The sequence below is a fragment of the Pseudophryne corroboree genome, chromosome 1 (assembly GCF_028390025.1).
Source record: "Pseudophryne corroboree isolate aPseCor3 chromosome 1, aPseCor3.hap2, whole genome shotgun sequence".
Taxonomy (NCBI): Eukaryota; Metazoa; Chordata; class Amphibia; order Anura; family Myobatrachidae; genus Pseudophryne; species Pseudophryne corroboree.
The window spans coordinates 653,545,544-653,572,803 of NC_086444.1; the positions used below are offsets into that span (position 1 = coordinate 653,545,544).

Below are 27,260 nucleotides of genomic sequence, written 5' to 3' on the forward strand. Positions count from 1 at the left end.
TTGGGTGTCAACGGAGCGTTTTCAGGGAGTGTTTGAAAAAACACAGGCGTGGCTGGGTGAACGTAGGGCGTGTTCGTGACGTCAAAACAGGAACTGAATAGTCTGAAGCTACTCTGAAACTGCACAAAAACAAATTGTAGCTGCTCTGCGATCCTTTCGTTCGCACTTTACTAAGCTAAAATACACTCCCAGTGGGAGGTGGCATTGCGTTTGCACGGCTGCTAAAAACTGCTAGCGAGCGAACAACTCAGAATGACCACCATAGTGCCCACACACAGTGCTATCTGTGCTGTTTGCGATTTGAGCTATACTATGTGCGCTATGCAATTTGTACTTTAGTGGTATGCTATTTGAACTACGGGGGTCATTCCGACCCGATCGATCGCTGCAGTTTGTCGCAGCGATCGGGTCAGAACTGCGCGGCGCCGCATGGCAGTCGTCGTTACCTAGCGATCGCCTCTGAGACAGAGGCGGTCGCTGGGCGGGAGGGGGCTGAACGGCGTGGCCGGACCGCTGAGGGGGGGGGGGGGCGTGCCGCGGTGGCTGCGTGACATCTCACGCAGCCGCTGCGGCCCAGCGGCAGCGACACACAACTCCTGGCCAACCGCAGGAGCTGCACTGGCCGGGAGTTACTCCACAAATACAAGAGCATCGACGCTGTGCGATGCTTTTGTATTTGTGCAGGGGGCGTCACTGACATGCGGGGCGGACTAGCCCTGTGCTGGGCACCCCCCCGCATGTCTACCTTAATGATCGTAACGATGCTAAATTTAGCACAGCTACGATCAACTCGGAGTGACCCCCTGCATGCGATTTGAACTACACCCGAATTTGACTACACTACAATATGTAATGTATGCGATGTAGTTCAGAAATACCTGCCCGCACATACTATTTTGCCTTGCGATGTTGTCTATACGGGAGCGCGCATCGCAAGGACAATACACACCATGCGATTGAACTAAAAAGGATCAAATAGCATGCGAGAATCACACTGTGTTTGGGCACCATTAGTGATAAAAATTGTTGTTGAACAAAAGTAAAAATACAAAACAAAACAAAAAACACAGCAACACTCATAGGCTGTACAACAGTAACCAAGAGCACTGGCAATGGAGATCCTTTATTGGCAAGATTTAAATATTGGTTAATTGAAAAACTTTGTTTTCAATAATTTACTTTAAGGAAGGGAACAATACTTACCAAAAATGGATAGAAACGCATTCAATGTTTACACAATTGTACAGAAATGCCTGGCTAAATTCAGCATGTTAGTATTCAGTTTTCATTTGACATTAACATACATAAACAAATTAAGTACTTGCACCTCAAAACAGAGAGGTTAAATATTTACTTAAAAGTAGTTTTTATTTCCAAGACAGTATTTTATCCACAAGTCATTTGCATGTTCATTCACATACAGTCCGAGTCTTCCTACTTTAATAAAGTACAAGGAGATGCTGCTACATCACACGACATATTATTTGGTCTTGGAGAGGTCTTTTTGTGAGGTGGTGTTAAAGTTAAAGAAACGTAGTTAGGAAGATTGCCAGTTTGCCACCTAAGGCAAGTAGTTTTGGAATGTTTATATAAGTGGCTGGATTGGCTAAATCGCTTTCCACAATTCAAGCAGGCATATGGTTTTTCACCTGTATGTACCCGGATGTGCTTCTTACAGTCTGTTAAAGTGAGAAAAGTTTTACAGCATATTTTACAGGCATATTTGCGGGCACCTTCCACCACCAACACATTATGTTCAGATAAAGCTTTCTTGCACTTTGAAAGTACATCTGCAGATGCCCTTGTCAACTGTGGTGGACCCTGCTGAGAATTGTTCCCATTTTCATAAGATGAATTTGCACCATTCATTATAAATTGGGAACTGGAGTTATCCTGTAGCTTAGTGCTGCAGACAGATGTTACAATGGGCATTTTGGGGGCAATACGACGATAATTTGGAAAGTTAAAAGCTCGGCCCCTTGTGTTCCCCATGATGGATCTCGACATAGAGTAAAACCCTGACCCAGATCTGGAGAAATCCATTCCAAATGGATCATTTCCACGATAATTTGGAGATTGACCACAGGGTATACCCATGTCCTGCATAGGACGAGCAAATTGAGAATCTGGACCATCACCAAAAGAATTGTCCATGTGAGACATAACATTAGACAAATGACTGCTGGAGCCCGACTCAGGGCTCACTAGGTAGGACAGTTCCCCATCCATTCTACAATCACTGGTTGTATTTGGAATGTTATCGTCACTGTTTTGACTTAGGTTGAGGTTACCATTTCTGTTCTTGTTAAGAAAATTAGAAATGCTAAAAGAGGATTTGTGCTCTAAGTTGGCAGACACGTCTAAAATGTGAATATCCCCTACCCTGTCTGTACTAGACTGGGGGTCTGAAAAACTACGATCACTACTTTCTGGGCTCAGTTCAATCTTTTCTGCATTCGCAACACCTTCTACTTCAACCGGCTCACTTCCTTCTGCTTGGGATGTGACGTCGCTTACCTCATCCTGAGGTTCAGGAGAGCTCAGAGGCTCAGCTTTAACCACAACTCTCATGTGGTCCTTATCATCAATTGTAATATCATGGGTCTCTGAGGGATACATTGTCTTACCACAACCAGACTCTTGACCATAACTCGATTCAACGGTGTTTGCCTGAGACGTCATTGAAATGATATTTTCCCCACTGTTGTCTGACTGGCTGGGTACTTGTGTGTCTTCTTGGGTGTTGTATGCCTGGTCAAACATGAGTGTGTTCTCCTCTTGGTTATCCGTAGCAGAATCAGATTTAATGTTGTCTGACATTTTGAGTGAATCAGGAGAAAAATATTCTTCACGAGAATTAACGATGGACTGCACACTTTCATTAGTAACATCTGTTATGAGACACTGTTCAATGGATGTTCTCATGCGCTGCCTAGCCCTTTCTTCACATGACTGCTTTCTTTTGTGGAGACGTCTTATTGGAAAGGTGGCCCTTTGCTCCACCATGTTATTTCTCACTGAGAAGTTTGAATTCTGCTGCTGTTCTTCATTACTCTGATTTGAATTCAAGGCAGAGCTCACTATGCTTAATCCAAGCTGCTGAAGCATGAACGACCTCTGCATTCGTGCATTCTGCTCCTGAGCTCTGTCGTTGGGTGACGACATGGGCAATGTCCTTGTAGTCAGGTAGTGCTTACATGCTTTCACTACAGAATTCAGGTGGAGGTGGGATGCTGCCAACAGCACATCCATCACATTGCTCTCTCCAAGCATAAGAGTGGAAGTATACATCATATCGATAAGAGCAGCAAAGGCTTCTGATGTTACCACCTCACTGTCCAGCTGGATCATGTTCATGCTCTGGTCGCTGTCTGCCCCAGTAAACAGAGCACGGAAGTGGGTACTGCACGCAGCTAGCACAGAGCGATGGGCTTTAAAATGCCGACTGCCGACTACTATTACACAATCACAGAGCTGGCCTTGGAGGCGCTGGTAATTTAACTGCTGAAAGGTCTGCTCAAAGTGTCCTGGAAAATCCATGGTCCTGAAAAGAAATAAATATGCAGTGAGTACAAAATGATAACAGTGTAAAAATTAAATTCCACTAATTTGTAATTCTAAAATACAGAGCGACAGTAACTGAAATCTATACAGTTCTTGCACACAGAGGCTCTTCATTTGTGGATGGCTAGAGACAACAAATCATGCCTCCCATAACCACATCATACATATGCAGCACCAAGGACTGACATTTCTTACAACATCTAAATGATTTGTTCTGTGCGGTCAGCCAAAACAGGATGGATAGAGGGGATCTTTATGAAACATGCATTTCTATGAATCGCAATGAGCAAGTTGTAAAAATATAACAAGCTCTAATCTTTGCACATAATAAGGTGACCACACATGCAATAACTAGGAATTAAAACAAGTCTTTTCATTGAATGATCATGTACAAACGCAGAACAAATCTCATTCTGACAAATCTGCAGTGAACATGCACAAAAAGAAATTGCTTAAATATAAACCTGCGGATTTTGTAAAGAAGAACCTTATTGGATTTTTACACTAAATGATTTTAATGCATTATTAGACAGCAGGTACTTCTGATGCTTTTACAGGTGAAACTCAGAAAATTAGAATATCGTGCAAAAGTTCATTTATTTCAGTAATTCAACTTAAAAGGTGAAACTAATATTATATAGACTCATTACATGCAAAGTGAGATATTTCACTCCTTTGTTATAATTTTGATGATTGTGGTTTACATCTTAAGAAAATCCAAAATCTCAGAAAATTACATAAAATCAATAAAAAAAGGATTTTAAATACAGAGATGTCGGCCCTCTGAAAAGTATAATCATGCAAATGTACTCAGTACTTGGTTTGGGCCCCTTTTGGATGAATTACTGCCTCAATGCGGCATGGCATGGATTCTATCAGCCTTGGCACTGACGAGGTGTTATGGAAGACCAGGATGCTTCAATAGTGACCTTCAGCTCTTCTGCATTGTTTGGTATCAAATGTCTCATCTTTCTCTTGGCAATGCCCCATAGATTCTCTATGGGGTTCAGGTCAAGTGAGATTGCTGGCCAATCCCACGGTCACTGAACCAGGTTTTGGTACTTTTGTCAGGTGCCAAGTCCTGCTGGAAAATGAAGTCAGCATCTCCATCTCTTGTCAAGCCGCTCCTGAACAACAAAACAATGTCAGAAGCATCTTACCTGGGCTAAAGAAAAAAATAACTGGTCGTTGCTCAGTAGTCCAAAGTCCTCTTTTCTGATGAGAGCAAATTTTGCATCTCATTTGGAAACCATGGTCCCAGAGTATGGAGGAAGAATGGAGAGGCACACAATCCACGATGCTTGAAGTCCAGTGTGAAGTTTCCACAGTCTGTGTTGATTTAGGGAGCCATGTCATCTGCTGGTGTTGGTCGACTGTGCTTTATTAAATCCAGAGTCAATGCAGCCATCTACCAGGACATTTTAGAGCACTTCATGCTTCCTTCAGCAGACAAGCTTTATGAAGATGCTGACTTCATTTTCCAGCAGGACTTGGCACCTGCCCACACTGCCAAAAGTATCAAAACCTGGTTCAATGACAGTGGGATTACTATGCTGGTTTGGCCATCAAACTCGCCTGACCTGAACCTCATAGAGAATCTATGGGGCACTGCCAAGAGAAAGATGAGACATGAGACCGAACAATACAGAAGAGCTAAAGGCCGCTACTGAAGTATCCTGGTCTTCCATAACACCTCAGCAGTGCCACAGGCTGATAGAAACCATGCCACACCGCATTGAGGCAGTAATTCATGCAAAAGGGACCGAAACCAAGTACTGAGTACATATGCATGATTATACTTTTCAGAGGGCCGACAATTCTGTATTTAAAATCATTTGTTGATTTTATGTAATGCTTTAATTTTCTGAGATTTGGGATTTTCTTAAGCTGTAAACCACAATCATCAAAATAACAAATAAAGTCTTGAAATATCTCACTTTGCATGTAATGAGTCTATATAATATATTAGTTTCACCTTTTAAGTTGAATTACTGAAATAAATGAACTTTTGCATGATATTCTAATTTTCTGAGTTTCACCTGTAAACTATAGCCCTGATTCAGAGTTGCATATACCATGACCTGAACAATAAGAGGCATATTTCCATCTTTATTCAGAGTCGTCCACATATATGCGGCCACACTGCCAAATATACATCTATGTGTAAGACAGATGTCATCACTATCAGCAAACAACAGAGCTATAATGTATATATACACTGCAGAAGGACCCAGTCTTCTGTAATATAGGAACTATTTTAGTACAGTATGTGTATGTTGATTTACCAATTCACAGATGGTCTGGCCAGGAAGCTTCTTCTGTAGCTCATGAATCCTGATACTCCTGTGTCTCTCTGCCTGCACTGTATGTTGTCCTGCTCACATTCTGGCTGCCTGGTTCTGCTGCTGCTGCTGCACAAGAGGGAGAGCTAGTGATGTCAGTGTGCTCTGGTTTGGGAGCCCCGAGTACTGTATCCCTTCCCTTTAATTTGGCTATGCCTACGACTGTCCATATGAAAATCAGATTTTTCAAGCTGATCTCACCCACTTTGAAAAAGACTTCTTTGTTCATGAGAGAGAGAAAAAATCCTGATCGGCGCAGGCAAAGTTATGGTAGCTGGGCTTGAGTAGTGTTCTTACACACAACCCTTGGCTAAATTTGTTAGTATGCTGGCACAATGGCCTAGGGCACAAGCTGTGGTTTTTGCACCTGGGTTCATCTAGTTCTGTGGGGGAATTGAGGTTCCACAGCAATATAACAGGAGCTCCAATCTTCAACAATAGTTTGTGAAGGAGAATCAGAGGAATACTCCTTTTAAACCAAGCCGAAAACCCGGATTATTGCTGGGTCAACCGTAGATGTAAACAGCTCCGCAAAAAATAACCTGGGTCAATTTACCCAGCAATCCTACCCAGGTTTTGACCAGGGTGGAATGTGGGTAGAACCGGTGTTCAGGGGCAGTGTAAACAGGTAACCCGGGTCATGCGACCTTGGACCCATTTACCTCAATGGGAGAGCCCATACCTCCCAACCGCAGCGTCCTGCGGGTGGTCAAGAGGTTGGGGTACAGGGAGCACGCAGTCTCTGCTGCTGTCTGTACTGCTAGGCAGACAGCAGCAGTGACGGGGTGAGGGTGAATGGATGCCACAGAAGGAGGCTGGGAGCAGACCAGCAGTAGCTTCCAGAGTGCTGGGCGTGCCCCCAGGTAGGTTTCCCAATGATCCCGATCTACTGATTTCCCGGCACTTGGAGATTATACCATTTGATGTGCAGCACACTAAACCAAGCGTCCGGAGCACACAATCCCCCATACACACTGAGCGATGTAGGAGTTACGGCGTTACAAAACAGCATATTGTGCCGACATCACTCCAGTATGTACCCACCTTTAGACTAAATATTGCTACAGCTACTGTAGCGATACATCACGTATAAACTTTTAACCTTCAGAAGTTAATATATGCCCTCCTCACTGATTAGGTGCAGGGTGCCAAACAGTAGTTGACCTGTCGTCATCATTCATTCACTGGCTCTCGTGTAGTCTCCTTGACCGAGAAACAGCAGAGCATGTACTTGTAAATGGCCACAGTGGGGTCATTATTTGGTATTACCTGCACAGTAGTTTATGGAGCTGTTCATATTTTATGATTAGGGAGTTTTACACCTTTAAAAGGTGGAGGTGTTATACTATAGTTTTATACATATCTCAATTGTGTAACTGATTTTGTTTTTCCTCTATCCCAGTTGGGAGATATCTGTATACTTGAATTGTTTATTTAGATTCATTATTTATATCATACAAACTCCATGCAGACTGAATCCACATTCCACAGCTTTTATCTAGTTAGACTAACCAAACAAACTTGGACGGTGAAATTATCTCTGTGTATGTTATGTTGTGTTGACACAGATTCCCATGTAACTTGTCTGCAAATCTGAGACTGCTTAATATGCAGTATCCATCTTCGGGAGATCATCCAGTGGCTGGCCACAACTACTGAGCATGTGCCAGCAGTAGTATTCCCCCATTGGTCCGAGAAGTCTTTACTTTGGCTTTTCCTGTAATACATTTCTCATGCCAGCTGCTCCTGCACTCTGGTAGTCACTCTGCTGGTCTGTACCTAGGCCTCATTCCTACACGCACCAGCCCTCTGCTGCACTTTGTTGTCACTTGCTGCTGCCCAGTTAATCCATTTTTGAAGCCCTCTGGAAAATTCTCTACGGTTACTGGTTGCAATATAAATACTGTATATAATTGAAGTTCCTTCATGACTTATGAGTTTGTTTCCATACATATTGTCAGTCTTCTAGATGCCAAATATTAATTTCTCTAGAAGATGTTGTCTTGCAAGTGTGTGGAAAGACTCCCCTCCTAATGAAGAATTATGCACTTGGAGATAAGTGAATAGCATCATCTGGCCAATAAGACATGTCAGTATTCAAGTGAATATCTCTACAAAACTAAATTATGTGGGACAGGTACCTGGAGGTGTATTGATGGGAGGCGGGTTCATGAACTTACTGGTGTAAACGTGTTTATTCCAACTTCTTACAAAATTGTATAAAAAACACTGACAAATTACTATACAGGCCTTTTTCTGTACCCCAAGATGCTGGAAAGGCTTTCAGTTGATGAAAACACTTGCTTACTGACATTTTTCCACCATTAAAATATTGTTGATTTGACACCTTTTATTAACCTCCAGTACTTTCCTTATGGCCACTAACAGCCTTCTATATGGTCCTGCTATCTCAGTGGTCACATTTTGGGGTCCAGGACGGGCCCCCCACTTTTTGTGCACTTCTTCCAGGTTGCAGTGACTCCTGGCATTTCTTATTGGGTCTTGCATTACTTGTCTGTGTGCATTTGTGCAATGTAGGGGAGTTTCATGAAATAAACTTGCCTTCACAAAGTCACATCTTATTAGACTGACACCTTTACGTCTGACTCATCTGCAGCAAAACGTCCTCGGATACAAATGTTACAAATGTAATTATCTACTCCAGTGGTTCCAAAACTGGGTGCCGGAGCTTGATGGTCCAGACCAAATCTAAATATTTATGGTCAATGTGATTAGGAAAAGCCAGTGCTTGGTGGCTGCCAATCATAAAATGGGTGGCCCCCACCACATAACAGACCCTAAGAATGACAGGTAAGCACTATTTACTTAATTTAATCATTTTCGCTGAATTTCTCAATAAGAAACTTTTGGCCTAGGGATCCTGTGAAAACAATGGCGAGTGCTGTGATTCTAGAAAGTTTGGAAACCACTGATCTACTGTACTATGTAGATACATTTTTTTTTGTGACAATACAGGAGTCAGAGCTCAGTTTCATGTAAGGCAATTATAAAGGTACAAGTGCAAAGTCACATCTATTTAGTACCTATTACACTTCCACTACACACTATATGATAGATTACTACGTGCTAATGAGATTACCAAGTGTATAGCAGTTTATATAATCTTTTTGTGATTCTGTTCTATATTTATATTGTGAAGATTATAACTTATATTTGACCCACAATCATATATTTCATTGCTTTGAGCAATGCAACAAAGCAATGAGAAAGGCAAGTCAGATGCTTGGTTGCATAGGGAGAGGAATCAGTAGCAGGAAAAAAGAAGTGATAATGCCACTGTATAGGTCATTGGTACGGCCCCATCTGGAATACTGTGTCCAGTTCTGGAGACCCTATCTCCAGAAGGATATAAATACATTAGAGAGTGTACAAAGAAGGGCAACTAAAATGGTGCATGGCCTACATCACAAAACTTACCCGGAAAGGCTAAAAGATCTTAACATGTATAGTTTGGAGGAGAGAAGGGAGAAGGAGGACATGATAGAAACTTTCAAATATATCAAGGGTCTTAAAGTTCAGGAGAGAAACATTCTTCAAAGGAAAAGAAGTATTAGAACTCGAGGGCATACATTGAGACTGGAGAGGGGGAGGTTCAGGGGAAATTTAAGGAAAAATTACTTCACAGAAAGGGTAGTGGATAAGTGGAATAGCCTCCCATCAGAGGTGGTAGAGGCTAAGACTGTAGGGCAATTTAAACATGCTTGGGACAGGCATATGAATATCCTTACAAAGAATTAAGGTTAAAAAAGGGTTGAGATTGCCTAAAGGATAAAATAAAAAAGGGGCAGACTAGATGGGCCAAGTGGTTCTTATCTGCCGTCAAATTCTATGTTTCTATATATGACAACACTTTCATTCCTTTCCATGGGATCAGTATGATTTACCGGCAGACGGGAAGCCAGCTGTCTGTATACCAACAGCGGCATCCCGGCAGAGAGTCTGCTAGCCCGTTATTCTATTCCCACTCGGTTGGTGGTGTGGACCCACAAACCGAGTGGGTGTACTGGGCAGCTGTTGGTATTTCACCGGCTGTCAGGATTCTGATGTCAATCTCCTGAACGCCAGGGATTTTGACTGACGGCATTTTAACTACATCCCCTTTCAACTAGTAGGTTTCGCAGTTCTGTTTCTGCTTTTGTCATAAATAATTAAGGGGTCTATTTACTAAGCCTCAGACAGAGATAAAGTATCAACCACTCAGCTCCTGTCATTTTTCAAACACAGCCTGTAACATGGCAGTTAGGAGCCGATTGGCTGGTACTTTATCTCCATCCACTTTATCTCTTTCTGAGGATTAGTAAATAGACCCTTATGTTTGTAACCAATTATTTTAAGCAGTCCAATGTTATTTTAACTATGTATGCTACAAGCGTGAAAAACAAATCTGTCCCTTCCCTTGTATACAAAGCCATGCATATAATTTTCTAAGAAAACCAAAATCATCACGTCCATCAATGCAAAATGTGGAACATAGAGGTGGATCTGGCAACACAGAAAGAAGAAGTGACCTTGTTTACTCTACCAAGGCCCAATACTGGCAAGTGCTCACATGTAACAGTAATATGTACATGGCTCTAGCACAGCTACGCATCAGGTGATTATATACAGAAGTCAATAATGACTATGCCTATAGGGTGCCCACCAAGTGCCCCATCTGCCCAGCCGCCCGGAAAGGGATGGGGGGGTCCCATATATACATGTCAGTGATCCGCAGCCAGCCCTGCACGCATGCCCTACTCCTTACTACGTGCAGCCATGCAGGAAAGACATAGGGAAAGATGTTGCCGCTATAAGGAGGATTTACGCTGTTTTAGCCTAAACACATGATGACATGTGATGTATATCACACACCAGCCGCCCCTGCCTGGAGTAACAGATCCTGTGTGTACACACGGCTTTGTGCTACGCTGTTACTCAGCTCATGGCCTGGGGGCTGCACAGTCAGGTGATTCGGGGGGCATGCGCTACATACATGTACATATGCGAGGAGGGATGTAAACACACCGGGGGGAGGGCGCCCGGGTGGGGGTGGCACCGGCTCCCCGGTGTGGGGGACCAGAGGGAGCTGTCACTCCCGCAGCCACGTCTCCCCTCACCTGTGACGCCGCCGGCCCAGGGCCTCGGTCACACAGCGGTCTCTTTGTGTCTGGCAGCTCCCCCGGGTGCTGGTGCTCCTGGCCTCAGTTTGGCCTCCTTCTCCGGCTGCCGGACGTGACGAGCAGATCTGGGACGTGCGGATCGAAGCAGACAGGGGGCGGCGCAGACGGAAGGAGGAGGAGGCGGCCGCTAGGCTCCGACCCCTGCAGCTTCTCAGCACTGGACAGGAGTACGGGGCAATGCTGCGCCCTGATTGGTCACTTTCCACCCAGTTCTGTTGTGATTGGGCGCTAGCTGCGGCTGTCGCGCGAGACATGATTAGATGGTTGATCCTATATCGGAGTGGGAGAAGGGACCTTCTGACGGAAAAGGTCCCTTAGGCCACTTGGATCTAGCATCAACCATGAGTAGATGCCCGACGAGTCAGAATAAAACAAGCAGCAGGCGCGGGAGATACATACGGCCGGTAGCAGCCAGCGGTGTCTGTCATATGTCACATAATGAATTGTCTGATTAGATACTGGGGGGCAGTTTTATAAAGCCTGGTGAAGTGATAAAGTGGAAGGTGATAAAGTACCAGCTAATCAGCTTCTAACTGCCATGTCACAGGCTGGGTTTGAAAAATGACAGTAGCTGACTGGCTGGTACTTTATCACCTTCCACTTTATCACTTCACAAGGCTTAATAAATCTGCCCCTGGGTGTGGGGGAGGGCAAACTGACAGACCACGCCTCCTCATAGCCACGCCCACGCTGTCACTGAGGTGCGGAGACTCCTTCCCTGTGCCGCAGCGGCTGCACAACGCAACGCTCACTGCCTGCAGCAGCTGCAGAACCAGGTTCCCTGACAAGGTTGAACAGTTACCTGCTGCTGCTGCTGCCCCCTTCCTTCTAAACCTTCCCTTGCAGCTCTAAATAGACTCAGAATGTTAAAATGACAGCTACAAAGAATAATTCTAGTTTGTTTTTTGTGGCATTATCAATTACCTATCCTAGGTGCCTGCTATCCCATGATGCATAATAAAAACGAGATTTATGGTAAGAACTTACCGTTGTTAAATCTCTTTCTGCGAGGTACACTGGGCTCCACAGGGAATAACATCGGGGTGTAGAGTAGGATCTTGATCCGAGGCACCAACAGGTTCAAAGCTTTGACTGTTCCCAAGATGCATAGCACCGCCTCCTCTATAACCCCGCCTCCGTGCACAGGAGCTCAATTTTTGTTAACCAGTCCAATGCAGTAGCAGGTAAAAGAGACGACATTCGTTAGTAGCCACATACACCACACACTCACGACAGGAGAAAGTGTCAGTGGCTAATGCCATACCAACCCAAAGAAGCTAAGTGCGTCAGGGTGGGCGCCCTGTGGAGCCCAGTGTACCTCGCAGAAAAAGATTTAACAACGGTAAGTTCTTACCATAAATATTGTTTTCTGCTGCGGGGTACACTGGGCTCCACAGGGAATAACATCGGGGATGTCCTAAAGCAGTTCCTTATGGGAGGGGACGCACTGTAGCGGGCACAAGAACCCGGCGTCCAAAGGAAGCATCCTGGGAGGCGAAAGTATCAAAGGCATAGAACCTAATGAACGTGTTCACTGAGGACCACATAGCCGCCTTTTATTATTATTATTATTTTCTCTAACGTCCTAGTGGATGCTGGGGACTCCGAAAGGACCATGGGGAATAGCGGCTCCGCAGGAGACTGGGCACAAAAGTAAAAGCTTTAGGACTACCTGGTGTGCACTGGCTCCTCCCCCTATGACCCTCCCCCAAGCCTCAGTTAGATTTTTGTGCCCGAACGAGAAGGGTGCATACTAAGGGGCTCTCCTGAGCTGCTTAGAGTAAAAGTTTAAAGTAGGTTTTTTATTTTCAGTGAGACCTGCTGGCAACAGGCTCACTGCACCGAGGGACTAAGGGGAGAAGAAGCGAACTCACCTGCGTGCAGAGTGGATTGGGCTTCTTAGGCTACTGGACATTAGCTCCAGAGGGACGATCACAGGCCCAGCCATGGATGGGTCCCAGAGCCGCGCCGCCGGCCCCCTTACAGAGCCAGAAGACTGAAGAGGTCCGGAAAATCGGCGGCAGAAGACGTCCTGTCTTCAATAAGGTAGCGCACAGCACCGCAGCTGTGCGCCATTGCTCTCAGCACACTTCACACTCCGGTCACTGAGGGTGCAGGGCGCTGGGGGGGGCGCCCTGAGACGCAATAAAAATACCTTTTTTGGCAAAAAATACATCACATATAGCTCCTGGGCTATATGGATGCATTTAACCCCTGCCAATTTTTCCATAAAAAAGCGGGAGAAAGGCCGCCGAGAAGGGGGCGGAGCCTATCTCCTCAGCACACTGGCACCATTTTTTCCTCACAGCTCCGTTGGAGGAAGGCTCCCTGACTCTCCCCTGCAGTCCTGCACTACAGAAACAGGGTAAAACAAGAGAGGGGGGGGCACTAATTTGGCAGATAAATATATACAGCAGCTATATCAGGGAAAAAATAAGAATTTACTCACCGGTAATTCTGTTTCTCGTAGTCCGTAGTGGATGCTGGGGACTCCGTCAGGACCATGGGGAATAGCGGCTCCGCAGGAGACAGGGCACAAAATTTAAAAGTTTGACCACTAGGTGGTGTGTACTGACTCCTCCCCCTATGACCCTCCGCCAAGCCTCAGTTAGGATACTGTGCCCGGACGAGCGTACACAATAAGGAAGGATTTTGAATCCCGGGTAAGACTCATACCAGCCACACCAATCACACCGTACAACTTGTGATCTGAACCCAGTTAACAGTATGATAACGTAGGAGCCTCTGAAAAGATGGCTCACAACAATAAACAACCCGATTTTTTTGTAACAATAACTATGTACAAGTATTGCAGACAATCCGCACTTGGGATGGGCGCCCAGCATCCACTACGGACTACGAGAAACAGAATTACCGGTGAGTAAATTCTTATTTTCTCTGACGTCCTAGTGGATGCTGGGGACTCCGTCAGGACCATGGGGATTATACCAAAGCTCCCAAACGGGCGGGAGAGTGCGGATTACTCTGCAGCACCGAATGAGAGAACTCCAGGTCCTCCTTAGCCAGGGTATCAAATTTGTAGAATTTTACAAACGTGTTCTCCCCTGACCACGTAGCTGCTCGGCAGAGTTGTAATGCCGAGACCCCTCGGGCAGCCGCCCAAGATGAGCCCACCTTCCTTGTGGAGTGGGCATTGACAGATTTAGGCTGTGGCAGGCCTGCCACAGAATGTGCCAGTTGAATTGTGCTACAAATCCAACGAGCAATCGTCTGCTTAGAAGCAGGAGCACCCAGCTTGTTGGGTGCATACAGTATAAACAGCGAGTCAGATTTTCTGACTCCAGCCGTCCTTGAAATATATATTTTCAATGCTCTGACAACGTCCAGCAACTTGGAATCCTCCAAATCGCTAGTAGCCGCAGGCACCACAATAGGCTGGTTCAGGTGAAACGCTGATACCACCTTAGGCAGAAAATGAGGACGCGTCCTCAATTCTGCCCTGTCCGAATGGAAAATCAGATATGGGCTTTTATACGATAAAGCCGCCAATTCCGACACTCTCCTGGCTGAAGCCAGGGCCAGTAGCATGGTTACTTTCCATGTAAGATATTTCAAATCTACCGATTTGAGTACTCCTTTTACAAAGTCTGGACTTCAGGAACTGAAGCCAATTCTTTCTGGAAGAAAATCGACAGGGCCGAAATTTGAACCTTAATGGACCCTAATTTGAGGCCCATAGATAATCCTGTTTGCAGGAAATGTAGGAATCGACCCAGTTGAAATTCCTCTGTCGAGGCCTTCCTGGCCTCACACCATGCAACATATTTTCTCCAAATGCGGTGATAATGTTGTGCAGTCACCTCCTTCCTGGCTTTGACCAGGGTAGGGATGACCTCTTCCGGAATGCCTTTTTCCCTTAGGATCCGGCGTTCAACCGCCATGCCGTCAAACGCAGCCGCGGTAAGTCTTGGAATAGACACGGTCTCTGCTGAAGCAGATCCCTTCTTAGAGGTAGAGGCCACGGATCTTCCGTGAGCATCTCCTGAAGTTCCGGGTACCAAGTCCTTCTTGGCCAGTCCGGAGCCACTAGTATCGTTCTTACTCCCCTTTGCCGTATAATTCTCAGTACCTTGGGTATGAGAGGCAGAGGAGGGAACACATACACTGACTGGTACACCCATGGTGTTACCAGAGCGTCCACAGCTATTGCCTGAGGGTCTCTTGACCTGGCGCAATACCTGTCCAGTTTTTTGTTGAGGCGGGACGCCATCATGTCTCCCATTGGTCTTTCCCAATGGACTACAATCATGTGGTGAACACTGCTGACAGTGCTATCACATGATTTTCCGCCCAGCGAAGAATCCTTGTAGCTTCTGCCATTGCCCTCCTGCTTCTTGTGCCGCCCTGTCTGTTTACGTGGGCGACTGCCGTGATGTTGTCCGACTGGATCAACACCGGCTGACCCTGAAGCAGAGGTTTTGCCAGGCTTAGAGCATTGTAGATTGCTCTTAGTTCCAGTATATTTATGTGAAGAGACGTTTCCAGGCTTGACCACAAGCCCTGGAAGTTTCTTCCTTGTGTGACCGCTCCCCAGCCTTTCAGGCTGGCATCCGTGGTCACTAGGACCCAGTTCTGTATGCCGAATCTGCGGCCCTCTAACAGATGAGCACTCTGCAACCACCATAGCAGAGAGACCCTTGTCCTTGTCGACAATTTTATCCGCTGATGCATCTGCAGATGCGATCCGGACCATTTGTCTAGCAGATCCCACTGAAAAATTTGTGCATGTAATCTGCCGAATGGAATCGCTTCGTAAGAAGCCACCATTTTTCCCAGGACTCTTGTGCATTGATGCACAGACACTGTCCCTGGTTTTAGGAGGTTCCTGACGAGTTCGGATAACTCCCTGGCTTTCTCCTCCGGAAGAAATACCTTTTTCTGAACAGTGTCCAGAATCATCCCTAGGAACAGCAGACGTGTCGTCGGGATCAGTTGGGATTTTGGAAAATTCAGAATCCACCCGTGCTGTTGGAGCACTACTTGAGTTAGTGCTACTCCGACCTCCAGCTGTTCTCTGGATCTTGCCCTTATCAGGAGATCGTCCAAGTAAGGGATAATTAATACGCCTTCTCTTCGAAGAAGGATCATCATTTCGGCCATTACCTTGGTAAAGACCCTGGGTGCCGTGGACAATCCAAACGGCAGCGTCTGAAACTGATAATGACAGTTTTGTACCACGAACCTGAGGTACCCTTGGTGTGAAGGGCAAATTGGGACATGAAGGTAAGCATCCTTGATGTCCAAGGACACCATAAAATCCCCTTCTTCCAGATTCGCTATCACTGCTCTGAGTGACTCCATCTTGAACTTGAATTTTTGTATGTACAGGTTCAGAGATTTCAGATTTAGAATAGGTCTTACCGAGCCGTCCGGCTTCGGTACCACAAATAGTGTGGAGTAATACCCCTTTCCCTGTTGTAGAAGGGGTACCTTGATTATCACCTGCTGAGAATACAGCTTGTGAATGGCTTCCAATACCGTCGCCCTGTCTGAGGGAGACGTTGGCAAAGCAGATTTTAGGAACCGGCGAGGGGGAGACTTCTCGAATTCCAACCTGTAACCCTGAGATACTACCTGCAGGATCCAGGGGTCCACCTGCGAGTGAGCCCACTGTGCGCTGAAATTCTTGAGGCGACCCCCCACCGCCCCTGAGTCCGCTTGTAAGGTCCCAGCGTCATGCTGAGGCCTTTGCAGAAGCCGGGGAGGACTTCTGCTCCTGGGAAGGGGCTGCTTGCTGCAGTCTCTTACCCTTTCCTTAGCCTCGGGGCAAATATGAATGTCCTTTTGCCCGCTTGTTCTTATAGGAACGAAAGGACTGCGGCTGAAAAGACAGCGTCTTTTTCTGCTGGGAGGGGACTTGAGGTAAAAAGGTGGACTTCCCGGCTGTTGCCGTGGCTACCAAATCCGATAGACCGACCCCAAATAATTCCTCCCCTTTATACGGCAATACTTCCATATGCCGTTTGGAATCCGCATCGCCTGACCACTGTCGTGTCCATAGACTTCTTCTGGCAGATATGGACATCGCACTTACTCTTGATGCCAGAGTGCAGATATCCCTCTGTGCATCTCGCATATAAAGGAATGCATCCTTTAATTGCTCTATAGTCAATAAAATACTGTCCCTATCCAGGGTATCAATATTTTCAGTCAGGGAATCCGACCAAGCCACCCCAGCACTGCACATCCAGGCTGAGGCGATTGCTGGTCGCAGTATAACACCAGTATGTGTGTATATACTTTTTAGAGTATTTTCCAGCCTCCTATCAGCTGGATCCTTGACGGCGGCCGTATCAGGAGACGGTAACGCCACTTGTTTGGATAAACGTGTGAGCGCCTTGTCCACCCTAGGGGGTGTTTCCCAGCGCGCCCTAACCTCTGGCGGGAAAGGGTATAACGCCAATAACTTCTTTGAAATTAGCAGTTTTTTATCAGGGGTAACCCACGCTTCATCACACACGTCATTCAATTCCTCTGATTCAGGAAAAACTACAGGTAGTTTTTTCAGACCCCACATAATACCCCTTTTTGTGGTACTTGCAGTATCAGAGATATGCAAAGCCTCCTTCATTGCCGTGATCATATAACGTGTGGCCCTACTGGAAAATACGTTCGTTTCTTCACCGTCGACACTAGATTCGGTGTCCGTGTCTGGGTCTGTGTCGACCGACTGAGGCAAAGGGCGTTTTACAGCCCCTGACGGTGTTTGAGACGCCTGTACAGGTACTAACTGGTTTTTCCGGTCGTCTCATGTCGTCAACCGACTTTTGCAGCGTGCTGACATTATCACGTAATTCCATAAACAAAGCCATCCATTCCGGTGTCGACTCCCTAGGGGGTGACATCACCATTACCGGCAATTGCTCCGCCTCCACACCAACATCGTCCTCATACATGTCGACACACACGTACCGACACACAGCAGACACACAGGGAATGCTCTGATAGAAGACAGGACCCCACTAGCCCTTTGGGGAGACAGAGGGAGAGTTTGCCAGCACACACCAAAGCGCTATAATTATATAGGAACAACCTTATATAAGTGTTGTTTCCTTATAGCTGCTTAAATATATATAATATCGCCAAAAAATGCCCCCCCTCTCTGTTTTTTACCCTGTTTCTGTAGTGCAGTGCAGGGGAGAGCCTGGGAGCCTTCCTAGCAGCGGAGCTGTGTAGGAAAATGGCGCTGTGTGCTGAGGAGATAGGCCCCGCCCCCTATTCCGGCGGGCTCTTCTCCCGGTTTTTCTGAGACCTGGCAGGGGTGAAATACATCCATATAGCCTCATGGACTATATGTGATGTATTCTTTTTAGCCAGAAAGGTATTAACATTGCTGCCCAGGGCGCCCCCCCCAGCGCCCTGCACCCTCAGTGACCGCCGGTGTGAAGTGTGCCTGAGCGCAATGGCGCACAGCTGCAGTGCTGTGCGCTACCTCATGAAGACTGAAAAGCCTTCAGCCGCCGGTTTCTGGACCTCTTCTTACTTCGGCATCTGCAAGGGGGTCGGCGGCGCGGCTCCGGTGACCCATCCAGGCTGTACCTGTGATCGTCCCTCTGGAGCTAGTGTCCAGTAGCCTAAGAAGCAAATCCATCCTGCACGCAGGTGAGTTCACTTCTTCTCCCCTAGGTCCCTCGTTGCAGTGAGCCTGTTGCCAGCAGGACTCACTGAAAATAATAAAACTATCAAAACTTTTACTCTAAGCAGCTCTTTATGAGAGCCACCTAGATTGCACCCTGCTCGGACGGGCACAAAAACCTAACTGATGCTTGGAGGAGGGTCATAGGGGGAGGAGCCAGTACACACCACCTAGTGGTCAAACTTTTAAATTTTGTGCCCTGTCTCCTGCGGAGCCGCTATTCCCCATGGTCCTGACGGAGTCCCCAGCATCCACTAGGACGTCAGAGAAACACTTATATAAGGTTATCCCTATATATATATATATATAGCGCTCTGGTGTGTGCTGGCAAACTCTCCCTCTGTCTCCCCAAAGGGCTAGTGGGGTCCTGTCCTCTATCAGAGCATTCCCTGTGTGTGTGCTGTGTGTCGGTACGTTGTGTCGACATGTATGAGGAGGAAAATGGTGTGGAGGCGGAGCAGTTGCCTGTGTTAGTGATGTCACCCCCTAGGGAGTCGACACCTGACTGGATGGTCTTATGGAAAGAATTACGTGATAGTGTCAGCACTTTACAAAAGACTGTTGACGACATGAGACAGCCGGCAAATCAGTTAATACCTGTACAGGCGTCTCAAACACCGTCAGGGGCTATAAAACGCCCGTTACCTCAGGTCGATACAGACACTGACACGGACACTGACTCCAGTGTCGACGGTGAGGAAACAAACGTATTTTCCAGTAGGGCCACACGTTACATGATCACGGCAATGAAGGAGGTTTTGAACATTTCTGATACTACAAGTACCACAAAAAAGGGTATTATGTGGGGTGTGAAAAAACTACCCGTAGTTTTTCCTGAATCAGATGAATTAAATGAGGTGTGTGATGAAGCGTGGGTTTCCCCCGATAAAAAAATGCTAATTTCTAAAAAATTATTGGCATTATAGTACCCTTTCCCGCCAGAGGTTAGGGCACGTTGGGAAACACCCCCTAGGGTAGATAAGGCGCTCACACGCTTATCAAAACAAGTGGCGTTACCGTCTCCTGATACGGCCGCCCTCAAGGAACCAGCTGATAGGAAGCTGGAAAATATCCTAAAAAGTATATACACACATACTGGTATTATACTGCGACCAGCAATCGCCTCAGCCTGGATGTGCAGTGCTGGGGTGGCTTGGTCGGATTCCCTGACTGAAAATATTGATACCCTGGACAGGGACAATATATTATTGACTATAGAGCATTTAAAGGATGCATTTCTATATATGCGTGATGCACAGAGGGATATTTGCCCTCTGGCATCAAGAGTAAGTGCGATGTCCATTTCTGCCAGAAGAGGGTTATGGACGCGACAGTGGTCAGGTGATGCGGATTCCAAACGGCATATGGAAGTATTGCCGTATAAAGGGGAGGAGTTATTTGGGGTCGGTCTATCGGACCTGGTGGCCACGGCAACGGCTGGGAAATCCACCTTTTTACCCCAGGTCACCTCTCAGCAGAAAAAGATACCGTCTTTTCAGGCTCAGTCCTTTCGTCCCCATAAGGGCAAGCGGGCAAAAGGCCACTCATATCTGCCCCGGGGCAGAGGAAGGGGAAAAAGACTGCAGCAGACAGCCTCTTCCCACGAACAGAAGCCCTCCCCCGCTTCTGCCAAGTCCTCAGCATGACGCTGGGGCCTTACAAGCGGACTCAGGCACGGTGGGGGCCCGTCTCAAGAATTTCAGCGCGCAGTGGGCTCACTCGCAAGTGGACCCCTGGATCCTGCAGGTAGTATCTCAGGGGTACAAATTGGAATTCGAGACGTCTCCCCCTCGCCGGTTCCTGAAGTCTGCTTTACCAACGTCTCCCCCCGACAGGGAGGCGGTATTGGAAGCCATTCACAAGCTGTATTCCCAGCAGGTGATAATCAAGGTACCACTCCTACAACAGGGAAAGGGGTATTATTCCACGCTGTTTGTGGTACCGAAGCCGGACGGCTCGGTGAGACCCATTTTAAATCTGAAATCCTTGAACACTTACATAAAAAGGTTCAAGTTCAAGATGGAGTCACTCAGAGCAGTGATAGCGAACCTGGAAGAAGGGGACTATATGGTGTCTCTGGACATCAAGGATGCTTACCTCCATGTCCCAATTTGCCCTTCTCACCAGGGGTACCTCAGGTTTGTGGTACAGAACTGTCACTATCAGTTTCAGACGCTGCCGTTTGGATTGTCCACGGCACCCCGGGTCTTTACCAAGGTAATGGCCGAAATGATGATTCTTCTTCGAAGAAAAGGCATCTTAATTATCCCTTACTTGGACGATCTCCTGATAAGGGCAAGGTCCAGAGAACAGTTAGAGGTCGGAGTAGCACTATCTCAAGTAGTACTACGACAGCACGGATGGATTCTAAATATTCCAAAATCGCAGCTGATTCCGACGACACGTCTGCTGTTCCTAGGGATGATTCTGGACACAGTACAGAAAAAGGTGTTTCTCCCGGAGGAGAAAGCCAGGGAGTTATCCGACCTAGTCAGGAACCTCCTAAGACCAGGCCAAGTGTCAGTGCATCAATGCACAAGGGTCCTGGGAAAGATGGTGGCTTCTTACGAAGCGATTCCATTCGGCAGATTCCACGCAAGAACTTTTCAGTGGGATCTGCTGGACAAATGGTCCGGATCGCATCTTCAAATGCATCAGCGGATAACCCTGTCTCCAAGGACAAGGGTGTCTCTCCTGTGGTGGTTACAGAGTGCTCATCTCCTAGAGGGCCGCAGATTCGGCGTTCAGGATTGGGTCCTGGTGACCACGGATGCCAGCCTGAGAGGCTGGGGAGCAGTCACACAGGGAAAAAATTTCCAGGGCTTGTGGTCAAGCATGGAAACGTCACTTCACATAAATATCCTGGAACTAAGGGCCATTTACAATGCCCTAAGTCAGGCAAGGCCTCTGCTTTAGGGTCAGCCGGTGTTGATCCAGTCGGACAACATCACGGCAGTCGCCCACGTAAACAGACAGGGCGGCACAAGAAGCAGGAGGGCAATGACGGAAGTTGCAAGGATTCTTCGCTGGGCGGAAAATCATGTGATAGCACTGTCAGCAGTGTTCATTCCGGGAGTGGACAACTGGGAAGCAGACTTCCTCAGCAGACACGATCTTCACCCGGGGGAGTGGGGACTCCACCCAGAAGTCTTCCACATGATTGTGAACCGTTGGGAAAAACCAAAGGTGGACATGATGGCGTCCCGCCTCAACAAAAAACTGGACAGATATTGCGCCAGGTCAAGGGACCCTCAGGCAATAGCTGTGGACGCTCTGGTAACACCGTGGGTGTACCAGTCAGTATATGTGTTCCCTCCTCTGCCTCTCATACCCAAGGTACTGAGAATCATAAGAAGGAGAGGTGTAAAGACTATACTCGTGGCTCCGGATTGGCCAAGAAGGACTTGGTACCCGGAAATTCAAGAGATGCTCACGGAAGACCCGTGGCCTCTACCTCTAAGAAAGGACCTGCTCCAGCAGGGACCATGTCTGTTCCAAGACTTACCGCGGCTGCGTTTGACGGCATGGCGGTTGAACGCCGGATTCTGAAGGAAAAAGGCATTCCAGATGAAGTCATCCCTACCCTGATCAAAGCCAGGAAGGATGTAACTGTGCAACATTATCACCGTATTTGGCGTAAATATGTTGCGTGGTGTGAGGCCAGGAAGGCCCCTACAGAGGAATTTCAACTGGGTCGATTCCTGCATTTCCTGCAAACAGGACTGTCTATGGGCCTCAAATTAGGGTCCATTGAGGTTCAAATTTCGGCCCTGTCAATATTCTTCCAAAAAGAACTAGCTTCAGTTCCTGAAGTTCAGACGTTTGTCAAGGGGGTACTGCATATACAGCCTCCTTTTGTGCCTCCAGTGGCACCTTGGGATCTCAATGTAGTTTTGGGATTCCTAAAATCACATTGGTTTGAACCACTCACCACTGTGGACTTAAAATATCTCACATGGAAAGTGGTAATGCTGTTAGCCCTGGCTTCAGCCAGGCGTGTATCAGAATTGGCGGCTTTATCCTATAAAAGCCCTTACTTAATTTTTCATACGGACAGGGCAGAATTGAGGACTCGTCCTCAATTTCTCCCGAAGGTGGTTTCAGCATTTCACTTAAACCAGCCTATTGTGGTGCCTGCGGCTACTAGGGACTTGGAGGATTCCAAGTTGCTGGACGTAGTCAGGGCCCTGAAAATATATGTTTCCAGGACGGCTGGAGTCAGAAAATCTGACTCGCTGTTTATCCTGTATGCACCCAACAAGCTGGGTGCTCCTGCTTCTAAGCAGACGATTGCTCGTTGGATTTGTAGTACAATTCAGCTTGCACATTCTGTGGCAGGCCTGCCACAGCCAAAATCTGTAAAAGCCCATTCCACAAGGAAGGTGGGCTCATCTTGGGCGGCTGCCCGAGGGGTCTCGGCTTTACAACTTTGCCGAGCAGCTACTTGGTCAGGGGCAAATACGTTTGCAAAATTCTACAAATTTGATACCCTGGCTGAGGAGGACCTGGAGTTCTCTCATTCGGTGCTGCAGAGTCATCCGCACTCTCCCGCCCGTTTGGGAGCTTTGGTATAATCCCCATGGTCCTTTCGGAGTCCCCAGCATCCACTAGGACGTTAGAGAAAATAAGAATTTACTTACCGATAATTCTATTTCTCATAGTCCGTAGTGGATGCTGGGCGCCCATCCCAAGTGCGGATTGTCTGCAATACTTGTACATAGTTATTGTTACAAAAATCGGGTTATTATTGTTGTGAGCCATCTTTTCAGAGGCTCCTCTGTTATCATGCTGTTAACTGGGTTCAAATCACAAGTTGTACGGTGTGATTGGTGTGGCTGGTATGAGTCTTACCCGGGATTCAAAATCCTTCCTTATTATGTACGCTCGTCCGGGCACAGTATCCTAACTGAGGCTTGGAGGAGGGTCATAGGGGGAGGAGCCAGTGCACACCAGGTAGTCCTAAAGCTTTTACTTTTGTGCCCAGTCTCCTGCGGAGCCACTATTCCCCATGGTCCTTTCGGAGTCCCCAGCATCCACTACGGACTATGGGAAATAGAATTATCGGTAAGTAAATTCTTATTATCCTTTATTTATATGGCGCCACAAGGGTTCCGCAGCGCCCAATTACAGAGTACATGTGCACATAATCAAAACAGGAAAACAGTGACTTACAATAAAGGACAAGTACAGGGTAACTAAGCATAACTACACCAGTAAACGACATAGAGATAAGTTCCAAGGTGGCCAAAAAACTGCGGGACCTGGGCAGTTGAGGATTATTAAAGTAAGAAAAGGATAAGCACATGAGGGAAGAGGGCCCTACTCGTGAGAGCTTACATTCTAAGGAGAGGGGTAGACAGACAGCGGTGACACAGATGGGGTACATAGAGAGCGTGGAAGAGAGGGTTAGGATGAGATTTGGCTGGGTTTGGTAAAGAAGTGGGTCTTAAGAGCCCGTTTGAAGTTTTGTAGAGAGGTGGAGAGTCTGAGGGGGAGAGGTAAAGAATTACAAAGAAAGGGAGCAGCACGTGAAAAATCTTGGAGATAGGAGTGGGAGGAAGTAATCAGAAGACAGGAGAGTCGGCGTGCATTAGCAGAGCGAAGAGGATGGATGGGAGAGTAAAGGGAGATAAGGGGGGTCATTCCGAGATGATCGTAGCTGTGCTAAATTTAGCACAGCTACGGTCATTCACACGTACATGCGGGGGGATGCCCAGCACAGGGCTATCCCACCCCGCATGTCAGATGTCAGTGCCGCCCCAACCCCCCCCCCCCCCCCGGCAGAAGTGCAAAGGCATTGCACAGCAGCGATGCCTTTGCACTTCAAGAGTAGCTCCCGACCAGCGCAGCTTTAGCGTGCTGGCCGGGAGCTACTCATCGCTCCCGGGTCTGCAGTGGCTGCGTGTGACGTCACGCAGCTGCTGCGGCACTCCCCCCCGTTCGGTCTGGCCATGCCTGTGTTGGCCGGACCACGCCCATGAAACGGCAGAGGCGATCGTAGCGACTCGACAGCCTGCTGGCATGCACCGGCATATGCGCAGTTCTGACCCGATCGCACCTTTGCGAATAACTGCAGCGTGCGATCAGATCAGAATGACCCGCCAGGGTCAGAGATGTAACGGGAGAGGAGTGGGTGAGTGCTTTGAGTGCTTTGTAAGTGAGTGTGAGAAGTTTGAATTGGATTCTGAAAGGGAAGGGAAGCCAGTGAAGAGCTTGTAGGAGAGGGGAGGTGGACGTAGTGTGTTTGGTGAGGAAGATGAGCCGGGCAGCAGCATTGAGGATAGATTGGAGTGGAGAGAGGTAATTGTCAGGGAGGCCAGTTAGGAGGAGATTACAGTAGTCCAGTCTGGAAATAATCAGTGAGTGAATCTTAGTGGCATCCTGGGTGAGAAAAGGTCTGATCCTGGAAATGTTTTTGAGATGAAAATGACAGGTTTGTGAGAGGTGCTGAATGTGTGGTTTGAAGGAGAGGAAGGAGTCAAGGATTACGCCAAGACAGCGTACTTGGAGGCTAGAGGAGATAGTCATGCCATCAATGGATAATGAGATTGTGGGAGGTGAGGTTGTGTGGGAGGGTGGGAAGATGATCAGCTCAGTCTTAGACATGTTGAGTTTAAGAAATCTCTGGGAAATCCAAGAGATAGCAGAAAGACAGTTGGAGGTACGAGTGAGGAGAGCGGGGGAGGAGAGGTAGATTTGAGTGTCATCAGCATAGGGGTGGTATTGGAAGTTAAAAGAACTAATAAGTTCACCTAAAGAGGACATATAGAGAGAAAAAAGGAGAGGACCAAGAACAGAGCCTTGGGGGACACCAACAGTTAGTGGAAGTGGGGGGGAGGTAGCATCATGAGAGGAGACAGAGAAGGAACGAGAGAGGTAGGAGGACAGCCAGGAGAGGGCAGTATCATGCAGACCAAGAGAGTGAAGGATTTGCAGAAGGAGAGGGTGGTCCACAGTGTCAAAAGCAGCAGAGAGGTCTAGAAGAATAAGCAGAGAGTAGTGGCGCTTAGATTTGGCTGCATGGAGGTCATTGCAGACTTTTACGAGGGCAGTTTCAGTGGAGTGGAGAGAACGAAAACCAGACTGGAATGGGTCAAGCAGTGAGTGAGAGGAAAGAAAGGCAGTGAGGCGATTATAGACAATACGCTCAAGAAGTTTGGAGACAAAAGGGAGGAGAAAGATGGGTTGATAGTTGGGGAGAGTGTTTGGATCAAGGGTTTTTTAAGAATAGGGGAGACAAGAGCATGCTTGAAGGAAGAGGGGACAGTGCCTGATGAGAGGGAGAGATTGAGAAGGTGGGCAAGATGGGAACAGGCAGAAGGAGAGAGGTAGCTGAGGAGGTGGGAGGGGACACGGTCAAGTGGGGAGGTTGTGGGGGGGGGGGAGGAACAGATGAGGGCCATGACTTCCTCGCCAGATACATGGGAGAAAGATGTCAGAGTTGGTAAGAGGGAAGGGGAGGGGTGGCAAGGAATGGGTGGTGGCTGGTTGCTGGTCTGGTGGGATGTGATGTCCTGACGTATGGAGTCAATCTTGGATGTGAAATAAGTGGCAAAGTCAAGCGCAGACAATGAGGAAGGGAAAGGAGGTGGTGGTGGACAGAGGAGGGAGTTAACAGTGGCAAACAGGCGCCGGGGGTTTGAAGACTGGGTAGAGATGAGGATTTTAAAGTATGATTTTTTAGCGAGGGAAAGGGCAGTACTGGAGGATGAGAGCATCAATTTGAAATGGAGGAAGTCTGCTTTAGAGCGTGATTTACTCCACTGTCGCTCAGCAGTACATGAGCATTTTTGAAGATATCTTTTGCATTTGGTGTGCCAGGGTTGAGGTGTTGATCTGCGAGGGTGCATAGTGGTTGGCAGAGCAACAGAGTCAAGGGCAGAAGTAAGAGATGCATTGTATAGGGATGTGGCTTGTTCAGGGAATGTGAGAGAGAGAAGAGTAGAGAGAAGTGAGTCAAACGGAGGATAGGGATGAGGTGTCAATAGCCTCAATGTTACACTTAGTGATGGTAGCCTTAGGAAGGAGAGATGGGGAAGCAGAGATAGATAAGTTGAAAGAGTACAGGTGGTGGTCAGGGAGGGGAAAAGGGGAATTGGAGAAATCAGAAATATCACAGCGGTGAGTGAAAACCAGATCCAGTGAGCTCCCGTTCACATGGAAGGGTGAGGTGGTCCACTGGGAGAGACCAAGTGAAGAGGTGAGGTTAAGGAGTTTAGAGGCAGGTGATTTTGTGGGGTTATCGATAGGGATGTTGAAATCACCTAGAATAATGGAGGGAATGTCAGAAGAGAGGAAGTGAGGTAGCCAGGAAGCAAAGTTGTCGAGAAATTTGGAGGAAATGCCAGGTGGACGGTAAAAAATTACAGCAACTTGAAGATTAGTAGGTTGGTAGAGGCGTATTGCATGGACCTCAAATGTAGAGAATGTCCTGGATGGTTCTGGAGGTATAAGTTGGTATGTGTAGCTTGAGGGTAAAAGGATCCCAACACCACCCCCATAGCGACCCCCGGGTTG

The 27,260-nt window shown here is 47.3% G+C and overlaps 1 protein-coding gene across 4 annotated transcripts in view; it reads right to left on the bottom strand.

The window, feature by feature from the left end:
• Window positions 1-1,081: 1,081 nt before the first annotated feature.
• Window positions 1,082-27,260, bottom strand: part of ZBTB5 (zinc finger and BTB domain containing 5) — an 88,433-nt gene continuing 62,254 nt past the window's right edge. For 2 of the 4 annotated variants that reach the window (XM_063914660.1, XM_063914659.1), the window contains exons 3-4: window positions 5,850-5,975; window positions 1,082-3,544 (exon numbers count right to left, since the gene is read on the bottom strand). In XM_063914660.1, coding sequence (XP_063770730.1) covers window positions 1,435-3,544; window positions 5,850-5,893 — 2,154 coding nt within the window. In that variant the 5' untranslated portion in view covers window positions 5,894-5,975 and the 3' untranslated portion in view covers window positions 1,082-1,434. Of the gene's footprint in view, window positions 3,545-5,849; window positions 5,976-11,023; window positions 11,264-27,260 lie in introns of those variants that run through there. The other 2 variants (XM_063914657.1, XM_063914658.1) reach the window with 2 other exon arrangements.